Source organism: Venturia canescens, chromosome 9 (genome assembly GCF_019457755.1).
Source record: "Venturia canescens isolate UGA chromosome 9, ASM1945775v1, whole genome shotgun sequence".
Classification (NCBI taxonomy): Eukaryota; Metazoa; Arthropoda; class Insecta; order Hymenoptera; family Ichneumonidae; genus Venturia; species Venturia canescens.
Window position 1 is genome coordinate 19584699 of NC_057429.1, and position 15089 is coordinate 19599787.

Consider the following 15089-nt stretch of genomic DNA (forward strand, 5'->3'; position numbering starts at 1 on the left):
ATGTAAATACACGTATAAATACAGGAAAGATGCGAAACCGCGAAAATCCGGTCAAAGATTTCGTAGAGCGTTGAGTAATGATACGAACCAATTTTTAAGTTTATTTCGAGTGTAGGAAAATAAATCGAAGCGAGGATAAGTGTTTTGAGAGCTTCGTGTTTAATGAATTGTAAGTTAACTTGAGAGCGAGTTGACGAGCACGAAGTTGAGAAAAGTTATGCGTTAGGCTTTAAATACCAAACAGGTCTCAAATTTCAAGGAGTATTTAACGATTAAGTGTAATAACGTTTGGATTATTGAACGAAAAAAAGGAAAAAAAAAAGCAGAAAATGAGAGAAAAACACGAAAACGAAAAAAAATACAGAATTAACTGATACGAGAAACGTAGGAATTATTGAGAGCGATTTGATCGTGATTTGTTGATTTTACGAGGATGACAATCATCGCGAATGGAAAGAAAAAAGAAGCAGCAAAGTAACGTTTACGAAGTAAAAGCAGCGCGATTTCGGTTCGATTTTCCTAATACCGAGTGATTGATTCATTGATCGAATCTTTGATGCTTTTCGAAAATCGAAGTTTGAAAAAGCTCTATGAATTATCAAGGAGAAGAGAACGTTGCTCAATGTAGATTATTATAAACGAAACGAAAGAAATGCGCGCTACGACGACGATGTCAAAAGCACACTTTTTCGTCAATGGTTGCGCGGAATTGCAATAGAATTTAATAATCGGTGGAAGTGGAATAAGAGAGGCAAAAACGAACACGTTTTCAGACAGTAATCGAAGTAATTGCGAATTTTTATCGTAGCATTTGTATCGTTAATTTTATTGTCGCTGATTGTGTATCATCCATGAATTCGCGACGGGGGAAATGAGTTATTGAAAACGAGTCATTATTTCGCGCCAACCGAAACGACTTTTTAGCCTCGTTCAATGATTGTCGCGACGTCCTACTTGACAGCAGTTTTTTCTGAATGAATTTTTTCTTTTTTCCACTCGAATTGGAGGGAATCGAATTCTCGACGTTCGCGTTGAAATTTCGGTTTCCGGGTAGCGATTTAAATCACGTTTTATTAGACTTACGTGACGACACAACGACCGATGAAATTTTCAGAGCTTTGCTGTGTAAAATAGATTTTGTACGGGCCTAATTCGGAACGGTTCATTCATTGTTTTCTCCTTTTCTATACAATGGGAAGTATTTTCAGAAAAAAAACTTCCAAATTCAAGGAAAATTCACTTCCATTAAACATTGAGAAAAAAAAAAACATTTTTTTATGCAATGTTTGTACTATTTTACTCAGCACTGCATAGCTTAAAAGTTTGTTCTCGTCACGAGTCGTATCTCCCATCGAATGTATTCGAAACGACGTAAGCGTTTCCAAACAAATTCCTGTCAACGTCTTCCCGTTCGGCACCCAAACTTAAAACTAGTAAAAAACCGAAAAAACAAAATAAACATGAAAAACGAAATCGCGGCTAACACGATACGAGATCGTTGTTCGATCATCGCGAATAAATCGACCGGTGCCTCCCCCTTTAGATTAACGCAAAGGAAACTGTCAGAAACAGAAATGGGCGCATCGAATTATTGTTATTGAACAGCTTTTCACCTCTTTCCTCTCACTCCACCGTCGATTTTCATCAATACTTTCCATAGCATTTTCTACCAACCACAAAAACATATCTTTTCTGGCATAGGAGTAATATTGAAAGTAGGATAATTAATGAAACGAAGAAAACAGAGTATCGATTCGACTCCCTCGATCGATGTACACTCAGCAAAAAAATGGATGTTTGAAAATTTGTTAAATTCAAATGTTGCTTTTCCCTCAATTTTCTATGGTTCTACGATGGCTTTCCTTCAGATTCTGACATGCTGGGCAGCACTTTTTAAAAACCCCAGAAAGAAATTGGAGGAATTTGCAACTCCTTCATTCCATTTGCTGAGTGTAGCCAGAGTTCTGTCTCATAAAACGAAATTCAGTGTCTTCAATCTCAATGCATAAAAAGCAGGAGAGCAAAAATCGAGAAAAATGAGAAAAATCGTTGCGGCAAACGATATGGAAAAATAATGAAATGTGCCCATATCTGCTTCCGGAATGTTTTCGTAATAACTCTTTGCAGAATAGGCGAGAGTTGAGCTAGAAAATTTAGGAAAATTACTCTACACCGTGATATAAAAATAATACTCGTCGTTCGTAAACACCAAAATTTATCAGCACAATTTTATCGTCCCACCTGGGCCCCCGCATTCCCAACGAGCGTTAGTTAGGTTAATAGCTGCAAGAACTAAATAAATAAAATAATGCAATAAAAACAAATATGTAAACAAATATAAAAAAACGCGTAAATATGTATCGAGATTCCGGACGAAATTCAAAGTTGTTCGTTCTCAGAAATTCGTTTCGACAATTTTCCAAGCTTGGACCAAAATCCTGCAGTGACTTCGATCAATTCGATCAATTCGATCGAATTTATTCAAAATCGTATAAAAAATGTTTCGTCATAAAAATTGATTGAAAATTCATCGCTGCAATGACTGGCTGTCAAAAGCTGGGGAATCGTCGACTGGAATTTCAGAGGCTGACGAAACGACCGGTTTATCCGGGACCGTTCGATGCATACGTAAAGAATAAAATCGTCCCGTCGTTCGGCAATTATTAAAATCGCTGAGAACGAGGATCGATTATAAAAGTAAAAGAGAATTTTATTTCGCACTTAATTGAGTAAGCACAACAATTTTCGTGACGAAATTGCCCCTTACTTTTGGCTGCTGCCTGCATTTTGGACTCGTCGGCATTATTTGCACGATTATCCTCGAAAATTTGTCACCTCGAACCTGCGCTGAGTACCGATGAGAAAAAAAACGATGGCACTGTCGTCTCCCTCGTCGATTCCAGAGAAATCGGAGCCCCCTTGTTTTTTCAATCGTTTAAACAATCTTTTAGTCAGGGCAGCCGAACTGTTTCTGGCCTCTGTGAAAAAATGACTCTCGATGACTGAGTAATCATGGGAGAAAAATTCGTTTTTTCCTTTCTTAGGCGTAGTCAAAAGTCTTTGATAGGGTTTGGATGAAATCGATGAATTACGAGAGCGATTGAATGACGATCTAGTTGTTGAATTGTTGCTGCGGTAAATCTGTTTTAGGCTCGACATTAACGACTTTTGTGTTGGTTAATATGTGAATTATCGTTTCGGCATGCGAGTTGCGCCCCCTCCTTACCCCAGCCCGAAAAAGCCTCGAACCCCGAGACACTTCCAACGTTGAATTTAGCCATTGAAAACCTCTGATAATGTATAATTATGAGTAAAATATTGTCGTCACGACAGAGAGCTCGTGCCATGATTTTAATTACGCTCGTGAAAATCCATTCGTTCCATCAATTTTCTTTTTTGCTTACGCTTTCATAAACGTTTATTCTGCTCTGGAAAAAATGGCACAAAACTACTGCAATTGGTCGATTTTCCTGGCTGGGAAATCCGTGACTCTTAAAAAAAGTTTTTCGAATTCCGATGAAATTGATGGATTTTCGCTCGTGCGTATGGACAAGTTTTTATTTGTGCATCCGTGCATCGTCTGCAGACCCATTATCATCGCACAATTATTACGCACTATTATTTATTCGGTTAAAACCCTGCGCCAGGAATGATCTTCTGCGTCTTCGTAGTTGAGCAATGTGAAAAAATACTGTGGAATAACGGGCAAAGTGCAATTTTTAAATCTTCTCGATTTTGGTGCTCTTCCTACGCACTGAAATTTATTTGTTCCCGGTTGGGGGGCGAGCAGACCAATATTAAAATGGGGAAAAAATGTTCTACGGAGTCGTCGTTGAAGAAAAATCCTGGCAAATTCTCCTCCATTTCTCATTGAAATCATTAATTTCTCTTCCCTAAGAAATATTTAACGAGGAAAAAATTATTTCGATGAAAAATCGACACAGAAATCGCTCGAACATCGCGTTTCGATCGAGATCTTTTCTTTTCTATGAACACAAGGACACAGACGCGCGAAAACACACACACACACACAATATACACATAATATAAATAAATAAATATAAAAAACTCCGTTGTTTCGGCTTTTACGAATTAGCAAACGACTGAATAATGTATTCGATATGATAAACAATATCTTTAATATAAAGTTACGAGGAAGAACAAAATAATGAGGAAAGGAAAGAGACCGAGAACAAGCAGAAAACCCCCTCGCCCCGATCAAACACGACTTAGTATAATAAAACCAAGAATATATAAAAACTATAAATTGGAAATTCGTAATATTTGCAATTAGGGAACAAGTTATTGGTAGAATAACGAAGATTCAGATTTTTCAGGCACTGATCAATCGGTATCGATCTCACAAAGAACTATTCGTTTATTCCTCCTTTCAATAATTACCGACGTAATATTATTGAAGCGAATTAAAGTCTCGCACGAATTTTGAAACGTGTCGATCGCGTTCGTAAAATAATGAGGAATCTAAGCACCACCCCATCGATCATCTCGTCGCCCCAGTCGATCCTCATCACCGTTTCTTTCAAACGATCCACAATATTTCGTCCGTAGCTCCCTAGCCCCTTATTCTATTCATTTATTTGGGAAAAAATGACAAAAATTTGCCTTTTCATGAAAATGGAGTAACGATTTTGACAGGTGGTGATTACAACCGGTGGGGCTACGCGAACGGGTTTGTGAACTCGCCGGCTTGGCACGTGCCGTTCCGGGTCAACCAGGTGCGTAACGTAATGGTTCACGCAACGCCACGCACACTGACCAATCGATTCTTACCAGCCTATCCAGAATGATGGGTTCATCTATGAGTGCAGTAAATCCTTGTCGGAGAAGAGCAAAAAAAAAGCAAAAGCAAAAGCAAAAGCAAAAGAAAAGAAAAATAACAAAACAAAAATAGCGAATCAATGAAGTAAATTCGATAAAGAGAGAAGAATGAAAAAATTGATGAATTCGGGAAATGATTTGCAAAGAGCCGAGTACCACGTACCACGATGAGGGGAAGCGAATAAGCAAAGAATTATCGTAGCGGTTTATCGATACTCGTAAGGAATCCTCAGTCTCGTCGAAACCCATGAGAATTCGTATGGGTTTTAAAGTCGATCGGTTCTCTCTTTTGTTCTGCATTAGCTGTAATTTCCTTAGAATCACAAGCGAACGTTACTCGAAAAATTAATCATTTTCCTTAGCTGCCAATGCCAATATATCTCACCAAATTCATTTCTATCGTCCGACACTTCTCTTATCTTCACTCATTAGTTTAGCTCACCACAGAGAACCCGACGAAAGGAAGATCGGACGGTTCTTCAGGCTCCGCGCCAAAAACTCTTTTTCAACACTTTTTCTAAGCTTTTCCGAACTCTTCCTTCCGTCGGACTCGCGTGCCCCTCGATTTTCTATTGCCCCCCCGCCGCTCCCTCTCTCTTTCTCTCTGTCACAGTTTTTTTCCTACTTTAATTCTCTCGTTCGTGATTCATCGAACAACGCGCACTTTGGCCGCTTACGACGAGACAAACTCTTCAAATTTTCTCGAAATTTTGTTCCAAATGTTTCATAGAAACCGTCGACGCGTATACTCAAATGTTTCTATATATCGAGATTTTGACAGTGTCGAATTTTCTAATGATAAACTTAGATTTTATAACAAAGTTTACGTCGCAACGTATACTCGTGTTGATCCACGAACAGATGAATTTATAAAGTTGAAAAAATCTCGTTTTTTTATTGAATTTTATTCGGTGTCACGTCAATTTTGAGCCTCGTCAAATGAGCTTCGATCCAATCGAAGATATAACGAGATCGACTGTTCAAGTGGTTTTCAAAATGTCGATATTCGATGTGAGAATCAATAGTTTACTCGTTGGATTCCTCGGAGGCTTTAATAGAGTTTATCAGATCTATTTATAGAGCGAGTTTCACTTCGAACAACTCTTCACAACCATCGAATTTTTATCTCATCCCCCGTGTTTTTAAATCAATGTTTTATCAACGGTTACAATCACGTCTAGATGTTTATCACTCAACACTGTGCTCACATTCTCGTGAGATCCATCCTGTCGCGAGTTTTTCTTGCTCCGAACATCTCAGATTTTTGGGCAAACATTTCTCCGCGTCACTGCGGCTAACTTTCGAGTCGATTCATCCGGACTCTCAGTTCTACCAGGAAACGCAAGTCTCCATTGTGATGGAGAGACCCAAAGGCTCAAAGTCGCTCGAAAAGCGTAAATTCGTTGAAAAAAATCGATTTTTATGATTTTCAACTTTTTCACAACTTCGTTTTCAACAAATTTCTATTAATTCCTGAGGAAAAACCTCGCTCATTTCGTAACTCAAAGAAACGATTTTTGCAACTCCAGCTCCGAGACTTCTCAAACAAGCGGAATGAAGAAAAGTAGCTTCGTTTCCAACGAACCCTTTGCCAACGTCACGTTTGAAATTCTGAACCAAACAACTTTTCAATCCCGTTCGGGGGTGCTCGTTCAAAAAACCTGAAATTTTGATTCTGGTCCCCTAATTTTCGTTTCAATCGCCCAGCCGAAAATACTCGAATTCCAAAAACGCTAAATTCCTCCAAAACAATAGCATCCGAATTAATACTGAATGACGTGAAAACATGGTTGCAGAAATCTGAGAATCGGAGCTCCACGAAAAACAATGGCGAGTCACACGTCGACTCGGAAAAACTCGATATTCTCATCCATCTGCTCATAAATATATATAAATAAATGTAAATCTCTCTCATACCCCCGTCTCCTGTGTTGTGTGGTACTCTGAGCTTCCCCGCATCCGTATATACAATGGACATATAATTGATTTGATTCCGATAATAATCTGACTGTTTATAAATAATATCACATTTGTGAACCATTGCGTAGCGAGACCCTGATCATCTGTGTTTACAAAACGGATATATATCGTCGCATATGTATCTGACGATATATATAAATATAAACGAAAATAATGAATAGCCACTGCCATTTTTCATCGTGTTTATAAGCGTGCTTTCGACCATAATGCACACATACGAGTCTAGAGTGTACAGAGCTGTGAAAATGGCGACGAATCGTAATTTTCGGCAAAGTTTAACGCGAGGTAAACGCGATAGAACGAATTGTACGGTGACAGATGAAAATTCGAAGTCGATTTGTTCGGGAAAGGCAAAATTCAAAGGAATTTCGAATCGAGGATTTTCGCAGTTGTTCCGACAAACGATCGACTTTCGATTGTTCTTTTTCTCGTAGCAGTAGATCCTTAGAGATTTCTCGCACGAGTCGAAGATCGATCCTTTGTTTATCGCGATCTCAATCACTGCATGATAGCAGCAGGAACCCAGGAACGGTCCAAACGTAAAGCAGCGGTCCGAGGTCCACCGTCGGTTGATGCGGAAGCGTTTGCGCAATTCGGAAAATCCTTTTTCTCGGCGGGGAAGGACTCGGGGCTGTTTTTATGTTTGGACCGGAGTAATCACCGCCCGTCGATCGTTGCAATCGTAAAATTAGCTCCACGAATGTCGGACGAGTGTGTTTGTCGTCCGCTCCTCGTTTTCTTTACGTTTTTCAACCCCTTTTTCATCCCTCCTCCCGAATATGTCTCTCACCGTGTCTAGTACAGACGCGACGCGGTCCACCGAGTCCCCGCATCCCACGAATAGCCGAGAATTTGTCCCCTGAATAAATTTGCATGATTAGAGAATAGGCCCGATCGGAGGAAACGGAACGTCGGGCGTTGAAGCACGCGAATGTTTCATTGTACGAAAACATTTACGCACCGGCGAGATTTAGCTTCGATCCAACGCAGTTTATCCATGGGAAATTACGAAATTCCAGCAGACGATACGAGCGAACAGTGCGCGAGGGAACGAGTGGAGGAGGTTTGCCGAATTTGTCGTGCCGCGACTCGTTGTTTTTTTCGCTAAAATTAACTCTCCCGGTACAAAGTGTATCTGACAACGACGAATCGTCAAAAGTCCTTTTCCAATCTCGAACGGATCGATTTCTATTCTTCGTTCTTTTGACCGTCGCGAAAACCTCTCAAATTTGGCAATCCTATGCTCGTGACAACTCGTCGCACATTCTGCGATGAGAATCCATTGAAATAAGGACAAGCGGAAGTATGGTCGTTAGAAACGATTCCGAGAGTGTTGGTCGTCCCTTTGAAAAGTGGGAAATGCTCGAACACCAATTGCAGATTAAGTGGGAGCGAGAAAAAGCATTCTTACTCGACGTCGTCGTCGATCGGAACATTTTTCCTGGCGATCGTTCACCAAAGCACTCAATTTACGTCGACACGTAATTGGCTCAATTTCATATAACAAATTCATTCCAGCGACGACGACGACGACGACGACGCTCTAACGATGATAATTCCAAACATACTAGAAATAATCAGTCTCCGAAATGAGAACAAAAAAAAATGCAAAATAACAACAAGAAATAACAACAAATAACAATTACGGAGCCTCCCTTTTTACTGCTAGGATTAATCAAAGTAATGAAAAAAAAAAAGAAAGAAAATCAATCGTTTCGTTCATTCGTAATAATTCTCGTGCCACTTTTTTAACGATCAAATAACGTGCTTGTTGAATCTATACGTTAACGATACGAAAGATTTTTCCCCCCGCACCCTCGTGATTGCGTTTGTATATGTTGTATATTCGCACACGGGGGAAAAATAAACAGAGACGAGAATGATGTTCGAAAAAAAGAAATGACGAAAAAATAATACAATTGTAGGGAATCTATTGTACATTGATTATTGATACATTAATTATGATATTAATAAATTATATACAAAGTCATTTACAGGAGTCTATAATTTCTCTTGGGTTATTTCAAATCAAAAATCACTTTTATTTTTTCGTTTTAACGTGGTTTTTTGTTTCTCTTGTATTATTGTTTTTCGTTTTTTCAATTATGTGCATTTGAGTTCTTCTCTTTCGTCCCATTTTCGTTCACTCTCTCTCTCTCTCTCTCTCTTCTCTGTCTATTCGTATCTTTTATCGCACTCCTGGAATTGTTGGTCGGCTGGATGACAATGCCAAGTGTGAGTAATCCCCAATGAAACGAAAACCGTTATCTTGTCTTTGAGTAATGTTGTCTCGATGTTTTAGTTTGAAAAGGGGCTTCTCTTTGTTTTTATAGCACCAGACGATTTGAACCAGTTTGCAGTTTATCACTCCCAATTTATTCGTCGTACGAGAGGTCTCGTAGACTCGGGAGATTAAATAGTCGATGTGAAAACAGAGAAGCAATTTCGAGAGGAAGAAGCTCAAAGTTTTTTGAGCTTGGAACAAATCGCTCTCCAAATTTCACAGTATTTCACATAAATCAAAAAGCTCAAAAATCAATTCATCCAATTCCATCAGCATTTTTGACTCCACTAATTACAATAAACAAAGAATCAGAATATCAAAGATTCAAAATCAAGAGCGTAAGGAACGTCGGAACAAAACTGCAGGCAGGTTACGTCGCTGCTTAACTCACGGAAAGAATTTTCATCCTTTTTGCGTATGAATACGAAATGTTGTTAGTCTCTCACCGCCACGGAGCAAAATTGCCTTATTTTAACCGTGCACTTTATTGGTGTAGTGTCGTTTTTCTTCACAAAAATGCATCGTTTCTTCGTTGCAGGGAAAGCAATCGTGCATGTGTGCATGAAGTTAAGAAACGATTGAACAATCGTATAACGACGAAAGTTATATTATTAATTTTATAGCCACTATTTTTATAATTTGATGCAACAAAGTGCTTGACCCCTGAAAACGATAGGTCGTCGTCCCCCCTGAAGCAAGAAACGAAACTGTGTGTTCGATCACTTGGTCCCCACTGAGGATTAATTCGAATAACGAATTGATTTTTGTCTCCATTCGTGACTTGGCGCACAAGCAGCAGCATGTGAACATCTCGATATTTTGTTGATCTGCTTATTTTTTCAATGGTTATTATTATCGTTATTGTTTGAAGATTTTTCATATCATTATCGTAACTATTCGATTATATGGGGAGAGAAAAAGAGGGTATTTAAACTCTGTATTTCACTCGTAGCTTTCCCTAAATTCCTCACACGTTTCAGCTAAGAGTGAAATAACACGAGTTATCCACAGGATGTTAGCCCTTCCATGGATTATTTAACGGTCGATTCTCGCTTACAGATGTCGAAAGCCCGGAGCAGGAGGACTCGGAGAAACGGGAAAACAACAATTCGTTTTTTCCCGATAGCAGAATCAACGACAAACCGAGCAACGGCGTTTCGGAGATAAGCGTCAACGTCAACGTCATCAACACTCCTGATTTGAGCCCGGTGAAAAATCTGCGGAACGGGGACGTCGAGGATTCGGATACGCGAAAAACTAAAGTAATTCGAGCGAAGAATTTGCGCGCTTGTACCGCTCCTTTCCTCACGTTCAGCATCTAAAAACATTTTTTTTTCAACTCTCCGCAGAGGTGGCCAACAGACAAAGCTTATTACATTGCCAAAGAGCTTCTCATGACTGAAAGAACGTACAAAAAAGATTTGGATGTCGTCAACGTGGTGAGCATTCAATTCCACTTCTATTTCCATTAAGCATTGAAATTATTTTAGTAAAGAAAAAATATTCACAGTTTCACGAAGCAAAATTCCTCGAAATCTTTATAGCCAATAAATACTTTGAAATTTGAATTTTCGCTCTTTTTTTCAGTGGTTCAGGGAAGAGGTGTCGAGAGAAACCGATCTCGAAGGCGAGACCGCGGTCGGATTGATAGAATTGCTCGCCGACGCTCACGGCCCTTGCCTCCAAGAGATGGAATCGCGACTCGCACGTTGGGAGAGCAACGCTCGTCACAACATCGGCGATTTTCTTTACAACACACTTTTAAACGTTTTGCCGCTCTACGATCAGTACCTCGAGAATTTAATTCCCGTGCTCGAAAAAATGGAATATTCGATACGCACTTCGCGACGCTTCGACCAACTGTGTCGGGACTTTGAGTCGCAAAAACATTGCTACCTGCCACTGAGTTCATTCCTCTTGAAACCGTTGCAACGGTTGTTACATTACAACAGTATTATTGACAGTGAGTTTGTGAACCAATGGACCTGCCAGCGTCCATTTTTCCATCTCCCATTTCAACATTTGTCTATTCCTTTTATTTCAAGGACTTTTGGATCACTACCCAAAGGATCACACAGATTTCGAAGATTGTCTTGCTGCCAGAGACAGACTCGGGGAGACTCTCCTCGAAGGACTCACAGTTTTGAATCAAGCGGTACGTCCAAAAGTTTTTAGCTCGCTTCGAAGCAGAGACTTTGTGTTCAAAGTTTATCAAAATTTCTCCTTCACATTGCATCTCGTTTTTTGCTTTTTATTGAATTTTACAAGCTTTTCTCGTCGACGAAGTTCTTCGCTTTCGTATAAATCGCTTGAGCAAAAAGTCAAATTTGTATGGAGAAATTTATAAGAATTTTTATATCGTCCAGGAGAACATGGTCCAGCTCTGTGAATTACAGAGAGATATCAGTGGCTTCGACAACTTGGTTCAGGAAGGCCGAAGATTCATAAGGCAAGGCTGCTTGCAAAAATATAGTCACAAGGGCTTCCAGCAGAGAATGTTTTTTTTGGTGAGTCGATGCGATCGAGTCTTCGCAGTAGACGATCAGAGAAGACGAAACTAATGTTTTTCTCACTTTTTATAGTTTTCTGACGTATTACTCTACACATTCCGTACTCAGCAACCGAATCAATGTTTTCGGGTGCATGGACAATTGCCTGTGAAAGGAATGACTGTGCAGGATGGCGATAACAAAACCGGCACGGATTACGTTTTCCTTATACAAGGCAATGGAAATCAGTAAGCAGTATTTAACTGTTTCCTTTCTCAAAACGATTGTCGTTGTTGGGGCTCTTTCTCACTCGATATGAATTTGAGCCGGAGAGTTGACATTTCTGAGTAGCTGGTCCACAAAACGAAGATTTTTCATGCGCACTTTTTATCCGAACAGACCCTTGACCGTAGCGGCGAATAATGAAGAAGAAAAGGAACGTTGGCTCGAGGATTTGAACATGACGATCGCTCAAGCCGAAACAATCGAGGGAAAAACTCCATTTTTGAGTTTAAAGTCGTGCAGTAAGTTTCGTCTTGAATTGAAAACCTTTGAAGAGGAAAAAAAAATGAACAGAGAAATGAAAAGTTTTAGGTTCAGCGGACGAAATCGTAGGTGGCGTCGGCCTCGAACTCGATAGGACGAGTTGCGGAGGAGCAAAAGCCTCGCAACGCAGCAATACAACTGTTCACGTTTGTTGGCATCGAAATACCAGCATAAGCTACAGTGATCAATTGAGAGCTTTCCAGGTACAGTTTCCTTCTGCAAAACGTCGATTGGAAAAAATTGAGTAACGTTCGCTGACAAACGAATGCTAAAAACGCAAAATCAAATTATTTGAAAAAAGCGTCAGTGAAAAAGGAAAATATTAAATATTATTTAATGAAATTTCAGAATCAGCTGAGTGGATTTCTTTTGCGTAAATTCAAGAACAGCAACGGCTGGCAGAAGCTCTGGGTGGTCTTCACCAATTTTTGTTTATTCTTCTACAAATCTCACCAAGACGATTTTCCGTTGGCATGTTTGCCACTCCTGGGTTACGCGGTTTCGACGCCATCGGAGAAGGATGGAATTAACAAGGATTTCGTATTCAAGCTGCAGTTCAAAAATCACGTTTATTTCTTTCGAGCCGAAAGCGATTTTACGTTTGGAAGGTAAACACGATAAACAACTTTAAGTATCTTTGACTAGCTCGGGACCTCGTAATTTTTCTGTAAACTCAAAACTTTTTCGTCGTTATTACAGATGGATGGAAGTCATTAGGAGTGCGACCCAACAGAGTTATATTCCTGTTAATTTCAGTCGGAAGGAAAGCTATTAAGGCTCTTGTGTATTGTGTACACGATGGCAGAAGCAAGGAGGAGTTGGAAATATTCGAATAATCACAGGTCATAAGGGGGCAAGGGGAATCGAGTGAAAAAGGCCACAGTACTAAACAAGTGGCGAAACTGAAGTTGTTGCTCTCGACTTTTTTTTATATCCCTTACAACGTGGATGGAAGAATGTGTTAATTACAGAAGAAAAAATGAACGAAATCAAAAAAATATTAGATCGTAAAAAAATATTTCGTTCGTGAACGAAAAGGACACAATGAAACGCCACATTTGTTTGGCGCAATGAATTACGTAACGTTCGAAATTACGTAACTGTGGAATCAAAATTCGGAGCCTTATGAGCCTCAAAAAGCAGACAATTAGCAAAGTTACAAAAAATCAGGCAGTCCGAACATTTGTTTTGAGCTTCCGCGTTCCAGAATAGAAATTCTGTCCCACGAGTTTTCTCGGAGTTACTCTGAGTCTCCGGACGACTCGAACCCTTGAACAAATCATCAGTATAATTGAATAAGAACCTCAACAATTGAGAGTGTCGCAGAGGTTTTTCGTTACCATCGAAGAAACACGCCTTTGAGATAAGAATCAAACTTATTCCCATCGAATTAAGTAGTCGAATAGATTCGACCAAAAAAAGGGTCCATTTTGATAATTTTTAATGAATGTTAGAATTTTGTAAATACCCGCGTGCAACACACCAGGGCAGCTGCACGTTGAGCTCGTCGAGAAGTTGCAAAATTGTGTAACGAACCAATCGAATATTCGAATGAGTTATGTCCAGAGGTGGACAATAATTTTGTTAATTATTTGAGCACATTTATATGTATACGATTTAGAGAAATTATTTACACGTAAAGAGAATCATTGTTTTGAAGAAACCACGTATTTTGTGGTCAGCTTTTAATCACCATTAATTTTTATCTACAAAGAGAAACAACGGAGAAAAGGAAAAATATGCATGAAAAAATTGCCTGCAAATTCTTTCTTTTTTTGCGATCAAATACACATCTCATTCAAGACTGGCGAAAGCATTCGTGTATTCATACTTAGAAAAGACGTTTGTGTGAAAATCTGTTAAGATAACTCGAATTCGTATTCACTTTATACAAATATCTATCCACGAGATGGTCTGTTTTTTAGTATTTGATGTAATTGAAAATTCCAAAAAACAAACCGAATTGTTTAGCAGTGAGAACTCAAGTTTGACAACCGAATTATTTTGATAATTTATTACCAAACATATTTAAAATCCAACAATAGATTTTTTGTAAGAATCTCGAAAATATTTCGCGGACATTTGATCGACGTTGAAAGGACGAATGAATGGATCTCGAAATTTTTCCATTATTTGGTACCCGCGTATAACGTGCGCAGCAAAATCCGAGTTTTACGTATTAAATCACGATGGCAGTTGAAGTATTTTGTTAAACGCTTTCATTAATGACGTTCGTTTATTATTGTCATATTTTTATTTTATTGATAAAATTTATATATTAAAATATATATTTCCATAGACATACATGTAACGAATATAATTGAAAATAAGTTTTATATTTTCTGTGAGCGGGGCGTTAGTGAGCTTGTAGAATTTGCTGTCCCGAAGAATCGCTCGAACTCAGCCCGGAGACCCCGCTCAGTTTTCACATAATCGGCAGCTTATTTCGATTGTCATACAATCAAATAAATTGAATACAACGACGAGGATGGGAAAAGAGATCGAAAAAAAGCAAAGTAGAGAGATTTCGACCTCTTTTTTGCGAGGTTGACAAATAAACGTTACACATCGAATAACGTTGGCTTAGGGATTGTACGATAATTGTTCCGTTAAGTTATCGTTGTTTCGTTCTCTGTTGCTTTTATCAATAAAGCAAACAGTCACTCAACCAGACTAAAGAACTAGCAATTCTCACAGACACTTTGTTCAAGTGAAATTGTTTGATCAGAGACGCAATAAGTTTTTCGCAATGAAATTTTTTCGACGAATTTTTCTCTATTTATATACCCTCGATGAATAATTGTAACGGAATGTACGGTCTACTCAAATGTGACATAATTTTTAATGTCACTCCCATCACAACGATGGAATAAAAATTTTAATCAATTTCATAGCCCAGCGGAATGTTATTCAACCTTGTTAAACGATCTTCCTCAACAATTTTCTCTTTT

At 39.0% G+C, this 15089-nt stretch overlaps 2 protein-coding genes across 2 annotated transcripts in view; both read left to right on the forward strand.

The window, feature by feature from the left end:
• The window catches only part of LOC122415558 (uncharacterized), a 32230-nt gene extending 21985 nt beyond the window's left edge, over positions 1–10245 (forward strand). The window contains exon 12 of the mRNA XM_043427761.1: positions 10163–10245. The gene's annotated coding sequence lies outside the window, so the exon portion shown is untranslated. The remainder of the gene's footprint in view (positions 1–10162) is intronic.
• On the forward strand, positions 10229–15031 carry LOC122415556 (FERM, ARHGEF and pleckstrin domain-containing protein 1-like). The gene is made up of 10 exons (XM_043427758.1): positions 10229–10365; positions 10453–10542; positions 10691–11066; positions 11149–11258; positions 11470–11610; positions 11686–11840; positions 11992–12116; positions 12181–12341; positions 12487–12746; positions 12838–15031. Exons 2-10 carry the CDS (start codon positions 10498–10500, stop codon positions 12911–12913), a joined length of 1449 nt encoding a protein of 482 aa, XP_043283693.1. The 5' UTR covers positions 10229–10365; positions 10453–10497; the 3' UTR covers positions 12914–15031.
• Positions 15032–15089: the final 58 nt, after the last annotated feature.

Excerpts from the sequence above, each read along its gene's own strand:
- LOC122415556 (XM_043427758.1), top strand. The coding sequence starts at position 10,498 with ATGACTGAAAGAACGTACAAAAAAGATTTGGATGTCGTCAACGTG. Across the intron at positions 10,543-10,690 it reads ATTTGGATGTCGTCAACGTG|TGGTTCAGGGAAGAGGTGTC; the intron begins GTGAGCATTCAA and ends TCTTTTTTTCAG. Across the intron at positions 11,067-11,148 it reads TTACAACAGTATTATTGACA|GACTTTTGGATCACTACCCA; the intron begins GTGAGTTTGTGA and ends TTTTATTTCAAG.